This window comes from Solanum dulcamara, chromosome 4, assembly GCF_947179165.1.
Source record: "Solanum dulcamara chromosome 4, daSolDulc1.2, whole genome shotgun sequence".
Taxonomy (NCBI): Eukaryota; Viridiplantae; Streptophyta; class Magnoliopsida; order Solanales; family Solanaceae; genus Solanum; species Solanum dulcamara.
The window spans coordinates 2,463,851-2,486,957 of record NC_077240.1 but is presented as its reverse complement, the minus strand read 5'-3'; the positions used below and the strand labels follow the sequence as shown (position 1 = coordinate 2,486,957).

The following is a 23,107-nucleotide window of genomic DNA, read 5'->3' as shown; positions in this document are numbered from 1 at the left end:
GTTTGGATAGTTTCTCTTTTTTTTTGGAAAATTATAGTGGATATAGTAATACATTATTTGTGAATTTTACGTTATTACTATCTTATTTGAAAGAAAGTTAGGAAAAAGTATATTAAGGATTTGAGGAAATTTCATAAATAGCTAGATTATTATATTAATGATGTATCTTAATCTTTATAAGTAATAGTATTCGGGTTTACATTGCTAACACATATATAACTTTTTATATTTTAATTTATCCATGACCACTGGGTTATACCTTGATTTTTGGCACTGAATAATTCAATTAGATTAGATAATGTAAATTTCATGTCAATCTATTTAGACGATCTCACTAATCTATAATTAAGTTTTCTTTTAACAGATAGCTAATGTGGCCAAAGCTCAATCAAACTTCCCCTTTGTTCCTTCTTCTTTTTAGCTTCTATCGAATCTACTGTTTCCGTAAAGCAATAATTTCACACAAAATTGTACTCTATTCGTTTTAAAATAAGTGTTGTCTTAAAAAATTAAGACAATAATTTATATGTTTTTTCAATTATATATTCTTGTACTCCACTTCTTAATAATGTTCAAATATTTTATTAAATAGGGGTAATATAGTGAACTATATATTGAATTAATTTATTTCTTAAAATGACATGATTTCTTATTAAGATGACACTTATTTTGAAATAAAAAAAAGTAATATTAAATTGTAAACTTTTGCGATTTCTTTTGAGTTGGTTGAATTTTCAAATATTTATCAGCCTGGTATCTCAAATATGGCCCATGAAGTGATGGCCCACACAACCCGCCCAAATATTTAAGGATTGGATTGTAAGACAATTTTATATTGGGCTAATTTTAGCCCAACACAACATAAGCCCATTTGAAAGTGAGCTTCAATTTAGCCTAGTATCAGCCAAATTCTAAACATTTAAAAGATTTATTTTAATATGAAATTACTATTTGAGATTTACTTTGATTTTTTTTGTATGGGTCAAGGTTCGAGTCTTAGGACTTTGGTCCCATGTCGAGGTCAAATTTTGGATCAGGATCGAGGCTCAGATCTTCAGCTTCAGGTAAAAGTTGGGATTAAGCCTTGAATTCTGGATTGGGGTCGAATTTTTACTCAAGTCTCATATTTTGGATTAAAATCAGATCTCGAGTCTCGAATTGAGGTCTAATATCGAATCAGGATTGAAATTGAGTTTTAGGTTTGATCTCAAGTCTCGAGACGAGGTCGGATCTCCAAACTTAAGTCGGGATCGGATCTTGAGTTTTGGGTCAAAGTCGAGTTTTGGTACTTGCATTGAGATTGTGAGTAGGGGTGTATATAGGTAGGTAAGGTTTTTTATTAAAAAATAACCAAATCGATTATGTCGGTTTATTAAACTTATAAACCAAATCAACCAAATCAAATCAATTTAATGTCAGTTTTTTCTATTTTGGCTTTAGTCAATTTTTTCGATCTTTCTCAATTTTTTGATTTCTTTACAATTACACCGTAATTGAAAAATAGATCAAATTGAAGAGATTGTTCCCTTGATCGTTTGATTTAATGCTACACTTGAAGTTCTCAATTGAAGGTTGTTCCCTTGATCATGTGATTATATTGTTTAATGGCATTTCAAAGACACTTGAATTAAAAAAAAATAAGATGTACAATGTCATCTTCAAGACATTGTCTTGGAAAAATATTTCAAAAAACGCACGAAAAGACACAACATATGTCAATTATTTTAGTCATATTACAAGCCCAAATATAAAATAATATATGTAAACATTAAAAGTTATAAACTAATTTAAAAAATACTTACAAAATATATTATAATTAATATTTTTTTTGTGTAAAAAAATAAAATTATATATGTATTATGTTGGTTTGGTTTGGATTCGATTTGATTTTTTTTCTATTAATACCAAATCAAACTAATAATGATCGATTTACTTTTTTCAACGCCAAACCAACCAAACCAAACCACAAGTCATTTTTTTATCTGTTTGACTTTGTTCGTCGGCTCGATTTGACTTGACGATTTGATTAATACAGCTCTAATTGTGAGTCGAATCCAAAGGCTCGAGTTTCAATAATGGTAGAGGAGAAGTGGTACTAAGGAAGGCGTAGATGGTGGACCATTTGAAAAAATAGGATTGGTTATGACTCAACTCAATTTTAACTTATATCAATCAAAGAAATCATGTGATTAAAATTAACCCAATTTCCATATTAACTCAATTTATTTTAACTTGTTCAATTTCAGTCCAACTCCAACTAGTTCATTTACCGCAACAAGCTGTGACTTAAATAGGGATTCCATCGCAAAATCGATTATTTCTGCACCTAAGTCGGTTCGAAGGGCTGGCTAGGCCCAATTGGAGATTTCAGAATCAGTGATCCAACAATAAAGTGGGCTTAACAGAAGATGGGCCCTGGACGACGTCAGATCATCAATTCGATTTTATCCACTTGTCTAGCAATAAACCAAATCCGGCGATCTCAAATAATTTATTCAAAAGTTTATTACATTAATTTACCACACTGTTCTGAACACTTCGATCAGAAATCCCAATCATCCTTATCTGAAACTTGACCTTCATCGCGAAGAACATCTAGCAGAATCACATGACGGTAGGCGGTGGCAGCGGCGGCGGTAGTGGTGCCGGCGGAGTAACCTCCGGCAAAAAACGACAACGTGCTGGTAGCAATAGTCGGATTTCCTCAACCATCGGAATCATCGACTCTTCTCGTCCTGATAATACCCTAACGGAACGCTCTCAGAAGATGTCAGGTATTCGCCGAACAGCTTCTCTTAGCATTATTGCACCGTCGTCCTCCGCTGCAGCTAGCGGCGGATTTAACGATTCAGCCACGGCTGACGTCGTGCTTCGTCTCTTTGTCGATCAATTGCCGCTGTTCGATACCGACGACTCCGAATCCATTTCAGCCGTCGATTCTGACCAATCCGATGTCCAGATCTATCTCCACTCCGATGTTCTCCGCCGTTCTAAGTACTTCGCTGCTCTCTTATCCGACCGCTGGCAAAAGGAATCAAACGACGTCGATTCCGGGAACTCTTCTAGGATGTTCCGACTCAATCTGGGCGTTCCCGCTACTCCTGGATCAATCGATCACCATTTGGCTGTTCTTCAGCTTCTATATACCAGTGACTTCTCGACAACTATCGACAATGTTTCTGTAGCGTTGTGTTTACTTCCGGTGGCTTTGGAACTAATATTTGAGGATTGCATTAAGGCTTGTGTTCGGTTCCTTGAGGCCGTACCATGGACTGAAGATGAAGAAAGGAAAATACTCTGTATAGTTCCGTTGCTAGGCAAGGAGGAATCTCAAGAGCTTCTCGCTAGGGTTTCGATTGACAAAATTGATTCGTCCGAACAAATGCTTCATGGATTGATATTTTCAGCACTTCATAACCATCCTAACATGGCATTCGCTAAGGCATTTGTTGCTATGCTGTTGAGGGACTTTTCGTCCAAAGAGGCAGCGAAGAGAGTGTTGGACCGTGCCTTTCAAAGTAGCTTGAAGATTGTGAAGGAGTCGTTGGAGGAGTACTCAAGTCCTGACTTTAGAGGTGATCACAATGAGATTGAGGCAATTCAGAGGCTGAATTTGCATACTGCAATGACAAATGGGAGGCATTTGCTGTGGTTGGTGGAGAGGATGATTGAACTGAGAGTGGCTGATACAGCTGTTCAAGAGTGGAGCAATCAGACTGCATTTACTGCTGATTTGCTGAGGGCTCTCCGTGATGATGCATGGAGGAACATCGTTCCAGGGCTTCCTGCAGTTGTGCTTCGATGCACTTGTAAGCTTTCTAATGCAGTCGCCACGGGCACTATCTTGGCCACTAGACAGGTCCGTTTCATTTTCCCAGGTCTACAAATGACTCTTTCTGGAATGTATAATTGCATAACCAGTGGCTTACTCAGGATTTTCTATAAGCAATGTGGATATTTAAAAATAAATAAATATATAAAAAATATAATAAATATTATATTAATAAAAAACTGTTTAAAGCGTACTAATAAAACATAAATCAAGTAAATTACTACAACTTATTATTGTCTCCAATTCCGTTTAGGATAAAAATTTGGAGGTTGGAGGTTCAAATCCCCACAACATTTACATTTATCTAAAAAGGACCCAAAAATAAAAGTCAAATTTGGGCTTGCTGAGGATCGAACTCGGCTATTCGTAAGAGAATGGCTGCTCAATCCGTACAGTAAACCAACAAGCCATGAAAGCTTGCTTGTTCAAGTAGTGTCATTAATGTTATTTGTACTTAGATTCTGATTTTTTCAATATATATATATATAATACTAAAAAATTTTAATGAAGCAATGTCGGTCGACACTCCTTGACATAAGGTGGGTCCACCGCTGTGCATAACATTGAGTCTAGGAAATACACCTGTTAATTATGTGGGCTATGAGAGCTTTAGAAGTTATGCATTTTGAAACGTTCTTGTTCCCTAGTTACAAAATTACGGACTATTAACATGCATAGACACCTTTAGGACTTAGAGCATCTTGTAGTTGACATATTCTTGCATTAGCAAAGGATTCTTCCAGGAGTGAATAGCAGTGAGTTTTCGTGCTACTGTTTCACTTATCTTTCTCCTTCTTTCAGCTCTTTTAGCTTATAACTTTTAACAGCAAGTAATAGTGGGACATCACTTAGAGGTTTTCCTATTCCTTTACAGTATTCCACTTCATGTCTCATGGATCTTTATCTAAATGGTTATTGGCTTTTACATGTTCTGAGTTATCTCTTGTGTTAGTTAGCCTTATGGCTGTTCTTTTTGACAACGCGAGCTATTTCAGTAAGTTTTAGATCTTCATGGACTTGGTGTGATGTTTCGTCAAAGAAACTGCAAGTTATGGTATCATATAACTGTTATCATGAATGCTCTACAGGTTTAGTTTTATTCATAGGCTGTACCATGTTTTTTTCCGGTAGCGTCAGTAGAAGTGGCAGGATGATTGTATAAGCCTAGTGGTTCTGGTTTTTTTCGTATTATTTTTGTGATAGCTTTTGTTCCCTTTTCTCAACCGCAACAACTAACCCAGTGTAATCCCACAAAGTTAGGTTTGGGGAGGGTAGAATGTACGACCTTACCACTCTACCTTATAGGTAGAGAGGCGGTTTCCGATAGACCCTCAACTCAAGGAAAAAAGTCCAAAGAAGTAGAATAGGGAGAAATAACATAAGTGAAGACAATCATGCCAAAATACTACCAACGACCTGACAAATCATCCTAAACAAAAGTCATAACAAGCTAAAAGGATAATCAAAGTGTAAAAGAATCCCTAACAAATAGTAACCACACTCAAAGGAAAAGGAACTACAAGAGTAATACAACTAAAAGTATGACTAACAGTTAAGAGGAATAAGCGAGACAACACTCAACTAACTAACTAACCTCCTATCATAATATGTGACCTCCATAACCTTCTTTTTAAGATCATCTCTCTCCAATACTTCTTCGGCCTACCTCTATCTCTTTTGAAACCATCTATAGCCAACCCCACGCACCTCCGCAGTGGGGCATCCGTGCATCTCATCTGCACATACTCGAACCATCTCAGTCTCGATCCCACATCTTGTCCTGTATCGGGGCCACTCCTATCTTGTCCCAAAAATCTTCATTCCCAATCCTGTCTCTTCTAGTATACTCATACATTAATTTCAACATCCTCATGTCTGCAACTTTCATCTTCTACGTGGGAGTTCTTGACTGGTCAATACTCCCCTCTTCCCAATTTTGAATATTTATAGGAGTAACTAAGTAATATTCATAAGTAAGTCCTTAATACGAATTGTGGGCGTGAGAGAATAGGATCGGGCAGGAGAGGTAACAAGCATTATCCAGATAATCTGATGCAATCTAGAGTATTCAATTTGTCTCGCTTTTTATTTATTAAATAGATGAAGCAGATGAGCTTAAATAGAAAATGTTACCCATTTATCAGTTACTGATCTTAAAAGACAAAGTTACCTGTTACTAATCACTAACCCAAGCGCAAAAAACAAGTAAAATTGATTCATAGTGAAACAAGTGCCCCTCTTAAAGGCATACCTTAAAGCCAAAGCTAATACCGCACTCAAGTAATGCTCAACCCTGATTCCTTGTCTACGTCTTGCCAGTCTACTCCTTGGCTTTACTTCTTGTACATTGGAGATGCTTGCTGTACTACTTATGTCAAATCTTGATACCCAGGAATTTTTAATTACGTTACACTTACAGAACAACTTAATTTTTCTTTGCCAGACTGGTTTCTTTATTTATATAGTTGCTGGTAACTTCTTGATAGAAGTGTCTTCAGAAGAACAAGGAAGTAGGAAGTAGAATATCATTGGAAAATGTTAGCATGTTAAGACCTTGGGGAGCAATGGTTTGAATACCCCCTTTCTAGCATTTCCACCTAAATTTTCTGTTGCACAATGTCCTAAAGCCCTTTGACATGCTATCATATTTCATTTTGCATTAGATCGTCTGACTAGAGTATCCAATGAGATGCATACTTGAATCTGGATCATAGTGCTTACATGGTGCATTTTTCCTTTTAGATAATTTGTCATATCTTGTACTGTTGCTTACTCCCGCATTATAGAAGTTCAAGCACTAGTAATGGAAGTTTCACATGTCGCTTAAAAAAAATGGGCAGCGTAGAACCTTCTGTTTGTTTGTGCTTAAAGGTCTAAATGGATGTAGCACATCATTTATGTTTCTAGTGAACATTCAGCCCCAAAAGAGAAGTACAAAGGGAAGATTTTTCCTTCTTTTGTACCTTGTTTTATTTGACATTGTTGAAATGACTGATCTGTATTAAAGGTAAACTGAGTCGAAACCAGAAACATGAACATTCTGCAATAACAGCTGCACTTATATTTTTGCTGTTGTGTCTGTTCTGGTGTTATCACCTGGCAAGTTAATGCTGTGCTTAACTGATAAATCATAAACAGTGATGCTGTTGTGTCTGTTCTGGTGTTATCACCTGGCAAGTTAATGCTGTGCTTAACTGATAAATCATAAACAGTGATGCAATTTTTCCCCAATGGCTTCTGCTTTACTTCATTTCTCTAATGCCTAAACAGGTTAGAAAGAAGATCGTGAAAGATTGGCTTCCAGTGTTGATTTTGTGCAAAGACTATGTAACACCCATGATGCCAAGTCACAAAACAATATATATGGAGCTGGAAGACACGTTTTTGAGGATTATATCGACGCTTCCCTTGTCTGATGCCCAGGAGTTATTGCAACAGTGTCTCACCTTTTCAACTAGAAACGTTGAAGACTGTCCTCACTTAATCAGTGCGTTTACCACCTGGTTCCGACGAGCAAATAGATTCCCCCTACCAGATATGTGATGGTTCAATGGATAAGCATGGGGACAGTTTAGTGTCTAATGTCCATACTAGTATCTCCATTCCTGTTTGTACATAAATCGTGTTCTCTCACTTTTGTACCAGAAGTAATGTGGATTGCGCGACTCTTAGGTTGGTTACTTGGTGTTGCGCAGTATCCTTGACTGTAAGAATCGGTTATTAAGAGAATGACCAGCATGTACATATGACGGTGGCGTATGAAATCTGCCCCTTTTATGTCTTCTAATAGCACTTCTTCTCTTTTTCACTCAGGGAGGTAGAAATTGGCTCCCTTCTATGATCTTTGTTCTAACAAAATTTGGCAAGGCAGCATGTCATTCTATGGCCTGTTTCGTTGTCACAGGTGGATGTTTTTTCGAAACTTTTTCACCGGAAATTTTGTAACGCACTGGGGTGGTAATGTATAGCTAATATTCTAGGAATTAATTAGGAGCTTTTAAAACTAGTTAGGTTGAAGAAATTCTGCGGAATTCAAAAGGTTCCTATTATAGTTATGATAGTAGTTGGAAGATTAAACTTTTGTTAAGCTTGAGCAGTTATTTCACCTTTTTGCTCAAGTGAAGAAGTAATTGTACCAATTTTGAAATTCAATACGAATAATTAGAATATATAAGTTTAAGTAATCTGATATAGCGCGGGGCATGTTATTTAGATTTTTTGCAAACTTGGATTCAACTGCAATTGGAGCTACGTAAGTTCTATATGAGGATTTACGACATTCAAATTAGACGGGCAGATTTAGGGGATTGGATGGGGGTTCTCGAGAACCTGTAAGTTCTATATAAGGATTTACGACATTCAAATTAGACGGGCAGATTTATGGGATTGCATGGGGGTTCTCGAGAACTTGTATTTGTATTGAAAAGTGAAAAATCCAATAACTATATAAGATCCGAGAGGAACCTTTTAAGCTTTGCAGCTCTCTTGGTCAAGGGGTTTGAATCCATTCCTTGATGGGACCAGTCTCTGAATTTAGACACCACTAAAAAGTACCATAAGCCATATTGTGAAGCCTGGAAAGCAAAAATAAGGTCTACGACAAGAGAAATCCAAAAACACGGAGTTAACTTATTGCAATCTGTAAACAGTAATCTGCTATTCAATTCGCATGAACATGGTCTAGATTAAAACCTTTGAACAGACGAAACGTTCACAAATATATTGACCATGTTACAATACCAATAGAAGACCTAAGAATTACGGACGAAAAGAAAAATTGACAGAAGACCTATGAGAAATATGACTCAGGGAAGACTGTTCTAACGAGTGAGTATCGATAGTTAGCAACAAGGTCTATGCCTATACTGTAGCTCAAGTACACAAGATTCAAGTTTTATTCAATGTCCGGTGTTACTGCTGGGAGTTATTTATAAAAGACCAGTTAAGGAAGAAATGGAAAAAGGGCATAAACATCTCTGCTTACAAGAGGATCCTATCAGCTTGCATCATCAGCGCTTAGTTTCAGAGAAAGTTATCAGTCAAAATCATCAAGTTAGCAGGTATTCATATTAGACGCCTTCTGAAGTTGGAAGTTCCTTGGTAGGTACGAACAAGAAGCCCGACTCCTATACCAATACCAACACAAATACTGAGGCCAATCCCAACACCAACTCTTACACCAGAATTGAACCAGGATAGTTCCCCATCTTCACCTTCTATATATTCCATCCTCGAGTAAAGGTTATATTCATCATGCTCCTGTTTGTGTCTTGCATGATCTGTAACCTGCAAATGTCATTAAATCAGGTGCCACTTGCCAGACTTCCATAATCACAGAGGCTAACAACAAAGCAAGACTAAGAAGAGAGAAGGGAATAGACAAAGATTACAAGTGGGAGGAACACCGGGATTGAATAAACTTTTTTTCTTGTGGAAAAACTAACATGCAAACTATTACATATCCCATATTGCAGATCAGATGGAGGGAAAAATGCTTCCACACCTAAAGAAAGTTCAGTAACTTGTCCAGGCATGGCAAATTCTAACAAGTTCATCTATTCCTATAGAGGGATTGCTTCAGTAGGAAGTTCATTGAGATTTGTTCCGTAAATTATATTGTGCAAAAAATTAAGTGCATTGAGTTTTCAAGTATATATGCAGTGTTTGGTCAGTTGTATCTAGTGCTTACTGCTTTAGATTCCCCTTTCTATGTTCATAAATTGAAATGAGGAATTTAGCCCGTGATCGGGGAAGGAGTCCTCGTGCTGAAAAAAATTGGTACTGGTGGGTGCTAAGTTCCTGATTACTTGGGTAGATAAGAGATGCAATATCTCAAATACTAGCATATATGGTATACCATCTTCTTTTCAGAAACAACCTCTCTACCCCGGCGAATGTAGGGGTAACATTTTCATGCATCCCACCCTTTCCAGACCCCACTTGAGGGATCATAATGGGTATGTTGTTTTACGGTATACTATCTTAAATGCTAACACAAGTGAGATAACAACGAAAGTTTTTTGTTTACTTTGACCCATGTGGTATCCTGGTAAGAAGTAGAAACATCAACACACAAAACGAAAAGGTAAGATACATATATATGAGTGTGTATATATAATTCTGGGCCAGACTCTATCCTTTGTTTCCCAAGATTTCAGGATAAGTTTGCTCATGGTACTCAAGCATTATGGCTGGTCCTGGGTAGTGGGTACTGACAGCACAAGATAAGAAAATACAGTTACAGAGGAGCTAAAAGCTGCTACATCAAATATGGAAAAGTTGTTCAACCAAAAAGACAACAAAAATTATTTGGCATGAAGGGTGAAAAATTGCTAATTTACTAATATGGTTAAACATCGATTCGATCAAGTTGTAAATTATCTCAAGCAAAGCTAGAATTCCAACCACTATAACAACTAGTAGTATACCTGCATTGCATATGAAGAGGAAACATGGTACTGGCTTTCGGTTGCCTCATATTCTGGTATAGATTCCAGCATTCCTTGCCTTTGTTGCCTCTTCCGGTGTCTGAGTTCTAGGGCCTTTGTCAGTATAATTGGTTTCCCTGAGAAACAACCAGCCACATAAACTTCAATTACAGGAGAAACCAAATCCGTACCGAGGTGTTGGTTTCCTTTGAGAAAGCTAGAGCTAGAGCCAGCAAGCACATCTGTTTCACAATTGATGCTCCAAGATTGACCATGATTTTCAGATTCACCGATAAACCCATTACTATCACATAGTTCTAATGAACCATACAACATAACAACATCCCTATCATAAACCTCAAATTTCACACTTCCTGTCATACTTATACTATCCGTACTAATGAAAGTGACCTCTTCGGATTTCTTATCGTACCTATCTCTTCTGAGTACAGTGGATACACCATCAGAATAAATTCCAGTCCGTGCACCATTTACTTCCAATAGTGTATCGCGATTCAGCGGAACATGGTTCACCGTGAGGTACTCTGCGGTCAAATCATCAAGCTCACATTTGCTAATTCTAACATAAAACACTCTCAAATCTAACCACTGTAAAGATAACTTAAATCCTGGCTGATAAGTTGAGTGCTTCATGAAGCTATGGCCATTCTCAGCCACTCCATTCCCATTCTCGAACGAGTTCTCCATTCCTTCACAAAAATCAAGGCTATTTCTCACCAAAATCCATAAAGATTTAGTTGGTAAGGAACCCCAAAAGTAGGACTCATAACAGTGAAGAGAACCTGGAAAAAGAAAAAGCAACAAGACAGATTTTAATTTGTTATAAGTCCCACACATTTGAGGGAACACCAACATAAAAGGAATGAATAAGAAACAAGTACCAACAACTAATTAAATTCCTGAGCAATAAATATGAAAGAAGTGAACTTCCAATCAGAGAAGCTCATAACTATAGAGGTTCTTTTTTTAAAAATAAAATAATATTGGGAATACGGGAAATGGAGAGGGGATTACAAACACTAACCACTATACTATTGAGATTTTCTTATAAGAGATTCGTAAAAGAATCTAAACAGTACTAAAATCTTTCTTCTGCATTCACACAAGAAAAAGAAGGCTATAACCCAAGAACAAAAAAGTGAATCACATCAAAGAGGAAAAACAACTTTGGAGCATAAAAGTGGGGCCTTTATAATGCAAAATTTCATCATTGGTAAAAAGTTTCAAAAAAGCAATGGAACAGTAGAAGAAACCCCAAAACCATCTAGACAGCAAGCCAAACTGATAAGATAAATTGGAGAGATAAGAAAGCTGAAACTCTAAGACAGTAAGCAGTAATTTCAAATCTTGAATTACTATAACCCCAGGAAAAGACAGTTTTGAATAGTCAAGAAGATGAATGTACTTACCGGAGATCAAGAGAGGAGAGAGAGTGAATGTGAACCCCTTCAATTCCAAAACCAATTTAATCAATTTATTTTTTTCTTTCACAAAGAGGGTGATTTATGAAGAAGAAACTAAAAGAGCACTTAAAAAGCAAAACCAAATTCCAACAAAAGAGCCAGCAGGAGGAGGAGCACTAAACGACAGAGTCATGAAGACGTCACGTATAGAAACAAACAAAATAACATAAAACACAAAACTTGTGTGAAGCATCATTCATCATTCAGAAACAAAACCCAACAAACAGTATTCCATGCAAAGCATACAACTCACCTCTTTGCCTGTACTGTATCGGACACGAAAATTATCAAATTTAACACCCTTATTTACTTCAAGAATCCATATTTTTAAGTTTCAGCGGTAAATACTGCTCCCCCGTTCCAAAATTGTTCTCACGTTTTGCCGCCTTATATCATTTTAACTCACGGAAAATGTAATGAAACGAAAGAAGTATATACAATTTTTTTAAAAAAATATTGATTGAAGTCATGTTTGACTCTTAATATGAAATCTCAATAAGTATTTTAAAATGGAGAAAATATAGAGTAATAAAGAGGAAAAACCCTTTAACTTCTTTGTCCCAATATAAATTTGCTACACGAATAACATTGGTCGATGTAAAAAGAGTCTAGTTGTAAATAATAGAGATGTAAAAACGGGTTTGGCATGTGAGATCGATTCAACCCAATTTTTGAATTAATTGATGTTGTGCTAAAAATTTTCAGCCCATTTAAAAATGAGGCTTTTTAGCCCAGTCTTATTTTATCGACCAGCTTCATGGGCTTAACCCGCGATCCTTAGAGGCCAGTTCATGGGTTATAAATTTTAAAAATATTTATTATATATATTTTAAGTAGTGTTTTTATTTTTGCCAAAACTTCAGCAATTAGGCAATTGAAGTTATTATAATTATGAATCTTTGATCTCTTTTACTTTTGTGTTTATGCCCAATTTCTCATTTGTTGTCTAGTTTATGAAAAATGATCATGTAATATATGTTGTTATAATGAATCTTATGATTGTTGATTGTTGTATCTTGCATGTTCTGTTATTTTGTAACTATTCCACTAAAGTATGTGAAATTCATGGATATGTGAATTTTTAACGTATTGGTGTTGTATTGATTAATATTTGATAGTTTTTCTAAGAGATCAATATTGTCCATCTTTTGATTGAAAGGCTAACCCGTAGCTTGCTTAATACCAGATTAATTTACTATTTTATAGGCCTTTTAATTAAAAGAATCAATCCGTCCTAATTCATTTAGGATTGAATTAGGCTGGACCAACCCATTTTGTCAGCGTGTTATATAAGCAAAAGGCAGATATAGGTAGAAGGCTCCAAATACTCTTCCTCCTAAAATTATATTAAATATATAAAATTAAAATTTAATTTTATATATATATAATAAATATTGAATTTCATTGCCATAAATCGAAAGGTCAGCACTTTAGTAAAGGGGTTTTAAATCCAGATCTTTCTAATTACAGTTATCTTTTTCTTTAGGCGTTTTTTTCTTTGAATCTTCTTGAAAAGATCCTGCCGCCATCAGGCCACCGCAAGCGAAGCCAACCAATTTAGGAAAATATAATACTGCCTCTCTTCTTATGTCATACTCTTTCATATCAATTTAAGAAATATAATTTTGTCTTCTTCTTGCGATACTCTTTCTTTTTTAGTTTATTTTAGATTATAAATTTCAAATAATTTTATTTTTTAAACACCGTATCAAGTTAAATGATGTCAAATAATATAAAACGGATGAAATATTTTTTATTTTAATTTATTTGTCTTTAACTCTTTTTTTCCTTTCAAATTTTTTTTATTATTTTCAACTCTTTATTTCAATTTATACATGATAAATATTTACAATTACAAGATTAAATAATTTTTTTAAATAACTTCCAAATGTCTTTAATTTAAAGTCACAATATTTAAATTTTTTATTTTTTTAAATTTCATATCACAAATAAATTAAAACAGTTCTATATATGATACACTTTTTCCATCTCATTTTATTTGACACTATTTGACTTGATATGATTTTTAAGAAGAAAAATAATTTTTTTTAAAATTTATGATATAAAATAATTCTTAAATATTTATGTGACTAATTAAAATAATTTTTAAAATATATATATAAAAAAAAAGAATATCGAGAAGAGTATAATAGGGAAAGAAAGTGGAAATGCATACATATGCAAAAGTGGGAATGAACGGTTGGGAATAAGATGGAGAATGGAGCCAAATCGTGTCTGTCGTTGCAAAATATCTTATCCTGCAAAAGCAGTATCCATCTGCACCAAAAGACACCTCCTCCCTCTATATTTTCTGTACAGTTTTATCAAGCAATCATCATCTAAAAAACACCCACGTCATCTCCACTATATATAGAAAATATATATTTCGTTAATATTATCGTATTAACAAAAAAATTATAGATAAACCTCCATGAGATTTGTAATTTTAAAATTAGGATATACAGATTACTATTTATTAGAACAATTAAAGATGGCCTTACATCGTAAAAAAGGAGAATTAAACCACGGAATATACATCAATCCACCCTAGTAAGTGATCTATCACATTTTTTAGTGGCATAGAATGTGATAATACTTTGCTGTAGATTTGTTTTATAATTTTTCAGTCGATATTCAATATTAGCATTGAATTACGACTATATTCAGATTGCACGTGGCAGGGCCTATTTTAGGGACAATGCTTTTAATATAATTTTTTTTTTTATACTCAAAGCTTGAATTCAAAACTTCTAATCATCCGATTAATGTTGTTCCTTCTATTTTCTCTCTTATTAGGCAACACACACTACCTGCAATAAGGTAAATCAACGACGAGAAAGAAAACGGACTGAACGAAAGTATTGCACTCTACAATACTCAATATTTATAATACAAGTAATATATATGTAAAAATCTACTAAACTCTGGACAAATAATAGATTTGAACTCATAATTTAACAATACGATAAATTCAATGTAAAAAACTCAAAAGACCAAAAACATATATTTAAATCCTGAGTCTTTTTATTTATTTATAAAATTGGGTTAGGATCGATGGAAAATTAGAAAGGAGATTACAAAGTATAGAATTGAACCATCACTAATAAAGTCAAAATTCAGATAACCACATAACTGAACTACTAAAATTCTCGTCCGTCCTGAATCCATATTTGACTGGAACACTATTGAATGAAAAACCTGTAAACATTTAATGCAATAAATGAATGTATGAAAGGCGAGGTGGCGAAGAAGTGAAGACCCAAAAAAAAAAAAACATTTGCAAGGTGCAGAAGATTGGAATTTATTTCCTTTGTACCGATATATGCCGCGGAAATTCACATAAAATAAAGGGACGCAATAAATTAGTGACAACTACAATTACGACAAACAAATAAAATGATGTTATAGAATATTCCATCGGTTCACTTTTACTTATTTCTTTTATTTTTACTTATCATTTTTAATTTATCAAGATTTTTATATATATATATTATCCTTAAAATTAATTACTTATTATCCAAATTAATTTTTATAACATTAAATGTGTATAGTCCAAATATAACAAGTAAAAATGAAGGGAGAATGTAGAACGCACAATATTTAACATAAATTGTATAGTGCCGTTAAGATTCGTGGGAGGGACACGAGTTTTGCTAAAGTATGGGAATGGGCATTTGCAGAGGTTAAAAATGAATTGAAGTTGGGGAATGAAATAACACGTGAACAACGTCCGACACGTCATCTTCTTCATACCATAATCACGTGCTCCTTTTATCTTACTACCTCGCGTAAATGTCTTCCAAAAATATATTCTCATGTACATTTTCTCGAAAATTACAGACATCTTCGGCAACCACACTATTCATTAATCGTTCCGTAGGTATTAATAATATAGAGATTAGTTATGAGTGAGATATGTATTATGTTATGCATGCATTAGTTATTCCATCTTTTATGATGCATAAAAATAATACATAGATTTTCTTAAAATTTATTTATGTATATGCAAGTTTTTAAATTGTCACATGAATAACGTATTTTCTATCTACCTATTAAATCTCATATAAGTTATGAAAATTATTGTTGGGGAAACAATCACCACAACTAAAGTTTGATACAATAATAAATTAATAAAAATAAATTAGACACGAGAATGTTACGTGGAAACCCCTCAAACAGATAGAGGGGAAAAACCACGGGGTAGAAGGATTTTACTATGATAATATGAGAGTACACTGCTCTCAAATATAAGGAGAAAACAACAATAAACACTCCTCTCTTATAGAAGAAAAAACTACTAAAAACGACACTCAAGACTATAATATTTATCTTGGTGTATAACTCTCTTTGTATTCTTACTCTCTCTGATTATAGTTTTGTGGAATGAATCAAATGAGGGCAGAAAGACTCTCTATTTATAAGAAACAAAAACGCGTTAAAAAAACAAAAAACACATTTTGCTTCTATCATCTTTTCTTCTGAAAACAAAAGGACGGTGCATGCAGCTCTTCTTTTTTAACTTTCTTTCAATTATTACATGAATAACATGTTTAGACAAATGTGATTCACATGCAGAGTACATACTTACATGCCCATATGAAACGAAAACATTAGGTACTTCTTAACATCGACACTGGTTGCGTGAAAACTTTTCCGTCTCACACAATTTAGTGAACTCGAGAGTATGAGGTTTGTAGCGACCAACTTGTGATACGAAAAAATCGTCACAAAACTAGTGTTAATAGTAAGAAGCACAAAATTAATACAGTAAGGTTTTTTCCTTTTCCCAATAGACAATTTTGTCCTATCATTTGAATTATTGTTCTTAACTTTCTGTTCTCTGAGTAGGGTTGGGCCTGCAGCACGTAGAAGCCCATCTCTTGGGACCAACCATCTAAACATTGTTCAAGATTTGAAAAGGAATTCAGATGATCAGTATGCTATTTTGTGAAGGAAGATTCTCAGTACTCATGACATGAGTATTGATATGCTATTCAAACCCCAAAGCTTTTCGTCAAAAAGGCACACCCTTTAGGGTGGACAGGACATAATTCTATTCATAGATTTTAGAACCCATTTTTGCACCCTAATTCCCATCCAACCCCCAAACAAAAAGCCATAGTAAGTCTAACACGAAAGAGGCGCTGATGGCATTTGTAAGGAGAGAGCACTAGAAAATGAACAAAACTTCAATCTCTTTTAGAACTGGAAATGGATCATCCAGATCAAAATTAGGTAAGTCGTAGTATCATGTAACTTTCCCATGAAGACCCCATTCATACGAAAGGAGTAATTGCAGAGACATAGGCACTTGAGACGTTTACTTTACAGATATGTCAGCTTGCCATAACAGAAATCTAGTTCCAGATTCTGTTCTATTTCATTCACAGATTTGTACGAAATAGAGCCATCTCAACAATCAAAAAACAAGGGAAAGTACAAATAAGAGCATTCACCAAGTCTCTTTATTTTGTGGATACTTTATAAGAAATTTCCGCTTATATTCGACAAAAGAACTCAGCGATAGAGACTTTCAGATCTCAGATTCTCTGCAATCTCAGTTTCCCATCGATCTCCATTCTCAAGAAGCTTCTCCTTGTCGTAAAGGAGTTCCTGATGAGTACAATTTATATATTAGTCAGGGCATGCAACAGTTTTAGTTCATTTATTTCACTAAAATACTCTTATTATAACAGACCTCATGAGTTTCAGTTGCAAACTCAAAGTTGGGTCCCTCGACAATGGCATCAACAGGGCAGGCTTCTTGGCAGAATCCGCAGTAGATGCACTTCGTCATATCAATATCATACCTGTAATCGTTGATATAGACATGAGCGTGGATGTCCAAGTATCTAATGGGACATCAGCAAACTGATAAAAGTGTACCTGGTTGTTCGACGACTGCCATCTTCTCGCTCTTCCGCCTCGATTGTGATAGCTTGAGCAGGGCAAATCTGTTAAAAAGCCCATTTCATTTAATCAGTAACATAGGCAATCATATACTTCAACATGTAGAATGCTAGCAATATTATCCACACAAGTCTTAAATTACATTTGGGAACTATAGCAGTATATAGTCCCTAAGATATATATATATATATATATATATATATATATATAGTGCTCCCTAAGAAAAGCTTCTTTTTAGGTTGAACTACTCAAAAACAGTGCCGATCAGTGGTGGCACAACAGTTTTACCAGTTTAAGTTCACTTGATTTTGGTTTTCAAATAGACAAACTGACCACTAGACCAAAATAGAAACTGCTTGTTTCAACTTTTCAGTGTTCAATTCAGTTTCTTGTTTTATAATTATGAGATTATTCGTTTATCGGAATCAGCCTCTTTACCTACAAAAAGATAGGGTCTGTGTACTCCACCCTCCCAAGACCTCACTTGTGGGATTACAGTGGGTTTGTTGTTGTTGAGATTTTTCGTATGAACTTCATATTTTTTACATTGTTTCACCCTAAATTATAATATTTTGTCTTGAGCCGAGAGTCTACTGGAAACAACCTATCTACCTCACCTCTAAGGTAGAGGTAAGATCTGCATGCACTCTACCCTCCCCAGAGTGAGGTCTGTGGAATACACTGGTATGTTGTTGTATATCAATTGTGCAAACTCATTAAAGTATCTTTCTTTATCCATGTATCATCATTAAATATAATATATACCATAGTATTATCTAGTTCATACATAATATTGAACCATATATTTTATTAATTTAACACTAATTCCAATTCAGCCTTTTCATTTTTTTAAACTCAAACTGAAGTTCAATGACCAAATTCATTACCAAAAAAAAAAAAGGAAATTGGAACTGGTATTTTCAGCTTACACCAAAAAATACCTACCCCTAATGGCCAACTAGGAAGTTTCAATGTTCATTCTCCATTTCAAGAAAATGTTCATCATTATATATAAATCGTCATTCTTATATTGGTCACTGGTCACATGATAACTTCATCTCACGCTTCAAGAAGTAGCTTTTATTGTTAAAGACATAATTTCGACTATATCCTTCAGACAATTTGATATAGTAATAGAGCATGCAAAGAGTTAAGAATCTTATGATCACACTTGATTTTTAAAAAGTTCATATGCTTGACAGGAAAGCAAATCCACCTCCAATTTGAAGGAAGATATTTTAGAGACATGATTGCATATAAGTGTCTTTTCTCTAACAACTTCAAGTTGTCTGTGAGATGATTCACACAGTTCAAAACATTATTGTGCTTCCATAATGAATAAGTTATCATACAGATTTCCCCATTACGTATATATTCTCAACTCGAGCCTAATCATCATACCACCCAAGATCAGGACCCTTGATCTAGAAAAGAGGGAGTTCGGTCGAGCAGGTTCTATGATCTTACAATTATTATCAAAAGGACATATTTTCACTACTATTTTTCCGTTTTTAAATTTAGAAGAAACTTCGACTGTGTCCATCCATGAAAGAATGAAAGTAGTTGTAGCTACCCCAGAACCCAAGTAGTCACACACCTCAATGGAACAGTAGAAGACCAACACTGACATCATAAGAACCCAAATCTCAAATTTCATGATGGTAACCAACAGTGAATTTCATGAAGGCAACCAACAGAGAACAATGATGGACACAGGTATGAATCAGTAGTGTGCAAACAGAAATCGCAGTACAATCATAGTAGGTCAGCACTTACAGCTTCACAAAGTTTACATGCAATGCATCTTTCCTCTCCTGTGGCATAACGTCGAAGGGCATGTTCTCCACGAAAACGAGGGCTTAAAGGCCCCTTTTCAAATGGATAGTTAATCTGCAATATACAGGTTATTTGATTTGCTACTCAAAAAAGGTAAAGGCTGAAAGGTTAGCACATCGAATGCTACCACCTTAGATGAGGTGAAGGACTGGCCACTTGGCAATCGAACATAATACTTTTAAAGGTAAAAAAGCTAGTAGAAGCATGAGAGACTTACCGTCACTTTCTTTTCAAAGAAGTACTTGAGCGTCAGCATCAGACCTCGAACCATTTCAGTCAAAAAGAGTGTATTTATGCTTCGCTCAAAGACTGCATTTAATCAAAAAAATCAGAAACAGGAAATGCCAAAGGCGGAATTAGGGGAATCTAAATGCCACACAGAGTCGGAATTCTTTAAAAGGATTCACCTGAATTCCAATCTTTTGATAGCTCCTTTGCAAGCTGCTCTCTTTCTTCATCATCTGAGATGAAAGAAAAAGCAATGGAGCATGGAAGTAAGTTATCTGAGAAATCCCACAATAAGGCACCAAAAAGACCCAGGCAGCAGATAACAAAGCAATGACTTTCAGTTGATTAGTACTAACTACTTTCTATCTGAACTTTGAGTGGAATAGTACTTGCTACTTCACCATCGGAGTAAATTATTGCTCTGAGTCATTTAGAACCTCCTATTAACACCCTCAAGAATTGGTTGTCGTATAGCAAGCATTTATTGAAAACATATCAACCTACTCAGGGTGCAGTGCCAATCTAGAATGATAATGTGCAATAGAGAAAATGGGCAATCCCCCATTAAATAGAATCCTATGCACACGTGCAACTGATTTCCTCACTCAAGGTGCCCAACAAATTCTAAGCAACCCATATTTTCTACTCCTCCCTTGAATTGTGCTCATCTAAGTGAACAACCCAGTAGAAAAGGAAAGTACTACATACCACAGTGTAAAATTTATATCCCCACTAAAGCTCAAAAGCTCATTCAGTGAACTACAACCTTTTATCTACAGCTATGTTATCCACATACATGCTCTTCACAAGCTAAGAGACTCACGTAAGGGGTGGTGGATTTGGGAAGGGGGACTGGAGAGCACAACGCAAACCTTTGTCGGTTGAAAACGAATGCTTGGTAGCAAATGATCGAGAACCAAGCAGAGTTCCATTAGGAGTATTAGTCCCTTGCCATGCTTGTCCTGCCAAAACCTGCAGTTCCCACAGAAAGAAAAAGGTGTCAAACGATTCTATTACGCCATAAAATATGGAAATGCCCAAATACATACACATATGTAACCATATTTACGTACACATACAAGCAACTACATTGACCAAGAACCTAACATAGTAAAGTAACTGAAGACTCTCACATCTCCAGATAAAGTTTCTCAACAGACGGAATGTATTGTATGTAGCATCTTACGGTTGAAGAGTTAAAAATGAAGGAGAGGTTTTTAAAATGGTAAACCCACACCAAACCCCTCCCCCATCTCACACGATATTCCAACAGTGCATCTTTCCCACTTTGTGTTATGAACGGGCCGATACCAGTAATAGCAAAGGCTCAAAGCAGCCCAATACCATATTAAGGGGTTATGTGTGGGATCCACATTAATAAATAGCACATTCCGGGAAAATAATGCATATTGTTAACTAAAGAGTTTGATTTTCTCATCTCCATTTTAAGTCTGAGTTTCGCATCCCCATTCTTATCTCTGTCCTTTATTTACGTATAATTTCAATATTTTCATCATAATTTGGTAGTTTGAGCATTTCAATTACAATTATACAGCTGTAATTTTGCTTCAGTTCTTATTAATATAGTGAGAAATTGGGTTTGTTACACTTTGCCTTGTAATGTAACTCTGAATCCTCAACCTTATTATAGAAAATGGAGGTCCTTACCACCAAGCTATCCGTCACTTGTCAAAACCAACTACACATAGTATAAGAGAGTAAAAGTACTGGCAGCCATAAGGGAGAATTAGTAAGGACCTAGAGGTTCGTCCGAACCCCTTTGGCGAAAAATTACACTATTTATACGTGGTTAATTATTTTTATTTATATATAGTAGATGTTAAAACCCCATTCGACTTTTTTGTGTGTTTACTTCTTCATATTTTAAACCCCTTAATGAAAATCTTGACTCTGACACTGGCAGCCATAATGTTGATTCGTTGACTAGGGAAAGCCTGAATGGTAATCCACCACTCAGCATCTTCGTTGCGTCTATAAACAGCAATTTCTACAGATTTCTTTCTCTTTAACCTATTTGTATCTATCCCCCTAAGTTCCTAGAAGTATTTAAGCTAACATCGTACTAGGAATATTCCAAATCCTCTTGCGATTTGAATCGGGCAAGAGAAGGACAAGAAAAAGCAAGGATTTTGCTTTCTGTGTTACCGGGCTTGCCTAGTACGGGTTACCTTTTCTGTGTGATTTGTGAACTATTGCATAGGAGCAGGGGTTCGCACACACAAAGGGTAGTGGCTGTGGTTTCCCTTGTAATAAAAAAAAAGCAGGACGAGAAGGGGAGTACAGTGGGGGGAAAACAGACTTTATCCTACCTGCCCTAAAGAGTAAAGACGGCTCATATTCTTATCCAAAATGAGAGAGTTGCCCCATCCCATTCGCAACACCCAAATCCACCACTCTTTCACGACAAATAATCAAAAACATGCACTGATTATTAAACATGAGGTCGTTTCCATAAGAGAGGATATCCTAAGTGCAAACCTGATGCCTAGGAAAGTTGATACCGATGAAATTGAGAGTCCAAAAGGTTCAATTGATAACAGTAAAGTTAGGGTTCATGAGAGCATTTTGATGAGAAATTGAGTCTGAAATAACTGGATGTGTAAAAAATAAATGAGCAAAAGAAAGAGATAGAGAAACTTACAAGCTGACGAGAACGAAGAGCAGATAGAGACTTGCGAGCTAATATAGCGGCCATTGGAGTCGAGAATCGAGAGAAGCACAAGACGATTGGCAATAACTGAAATGCTCCGCTTACAGCTATATTATATGGTAACGTGGATGCCTCCGTTTGTATTTATTTATTTTTCTTATTTTTGGTTTTTTTTTCTTATTTAAATTAATTATTATCTTATAAAAGTAAATTACTTAATTTATTATAAATAAATATTTTATTAATGGAGGAATATTTAGAACAAAGACTCTTCACATGTCAATTTATAAGAAGTAATTATTCATAACTCACATGTCTTTAATTTCTACTCTTAATAAATTCATTTTTCTTTTTTCTCTTTTTTTTTCTAATCATAAAATGATAATATTTTAAGAATTTATATTTTATTATTTAACAAGAAGTAATTACCCATGATTTAAAACCTCTTTAATTTTATTTTTAATAATATTATAACCCCCATAATTTTTATGACCATAACCTCCAAACTTTAATTTATAAGTTTATGGTATCTTATCGTATTCCTTTATTTGCCTATATAAATTCATGTTTAGTTTTATGAACATTCACATTCAAGATTCTCATTTTTCCTCTTCGTCATATTGATTTGTGAATGAAGTAACATGTAACAAAAAAGATATGAAGGTAAAAAAAAAAAAATTATTTTCAAGTATTTCTTTTCATTTTCTCTATTTTGCCT

The 23,107-nt window shown here is 35.0% G+C and overlaps 3 protein-coding genes across 3 annotated transcripts; 1 reads left to right on the top strand and 2 right to left on the bottom strand.

Annotated features, from left to right (window-relative positions):
* Window positions 1-2,485: 2,485 nt before the first annotated feature.
* Window positions 2,486-7,644, top strand: LOC129885450 (BTB/POZ domain-containing protein At3g05675-like). Its single transcript, XM_055959730.1, has 2 exons — window positions 2,486-3,859; window positions 7,103-7,644. Exons 1-2 carry the CDS (start codon window positions 2,609-2,611, stop codon window positions 7,373-7,375), a joined length of 1,524 nt encoding a protein of 507 aa, XP_055815705.1. The 5' UTR covers window positions 2,486-2,608; the 3' UTR covers window positions 7,376-7,644.
* Window positions 7,645-8,474: 830 nt separating this feature from the next.
* LOC129884487 (uncharacterized protein At1g01500-like) lies at window positions 8,475-11,782 on the bottom strand. Its single transcript, XM_055958781.1, has 3 exons — window positions 11,691-11,782; window positions 10,261-11,063; window positions 8,475-9,118 (listed from the first exon to the last, which is right to left on the bottom strand). The coding sequence occupies exons 2-3, from the start codon at window positions 10,966-10,968 to the stop codon at window positions 8,897-8,899; spliced, it is 930 nt and encodes a 309-aa protein (XP_055814756.1). The 5' UTR covers window positions 10,969-11,063; window positions 11,691-11,782; the 3' UTR covers window positions 8,475-8,896.
* A 5,140-nt stretch (window positions 11,783-16,922) lies between these two features.
* Window positions 16,923-22,490, bottom strand: LOC129885449 (NADH dehydrogenase [ubiquinone] iron-sulfur protein 8, mitochondrial-like). The gene is made up of 8 exons (XM_055959729.1): window positions 22,381-22,490; window positions 20,591-20,690; window positions 19,898-19,951; window positions 19,708-19,799; window positions 19,431-19,544; window positions 17,631-17,698; window positions 17,443-17,554; window positions 16,923-17,357 (listed from the first exon to the last, which is right to left on the bottom strand). Exons 1-8 carry the CDS (start codon window positions 22,432-22,434, stop codon window positions 17,262-17,264), a joined length of 690 nt encoding a protein of 229 aa, XP_055815704.1. The 5' UTR covers window positions 22,435-22,490; the 3' UTR covers window positions 16,923-17,261.
* Window positions 22,491-23,107: the final 617 nt, after the last annotated feature.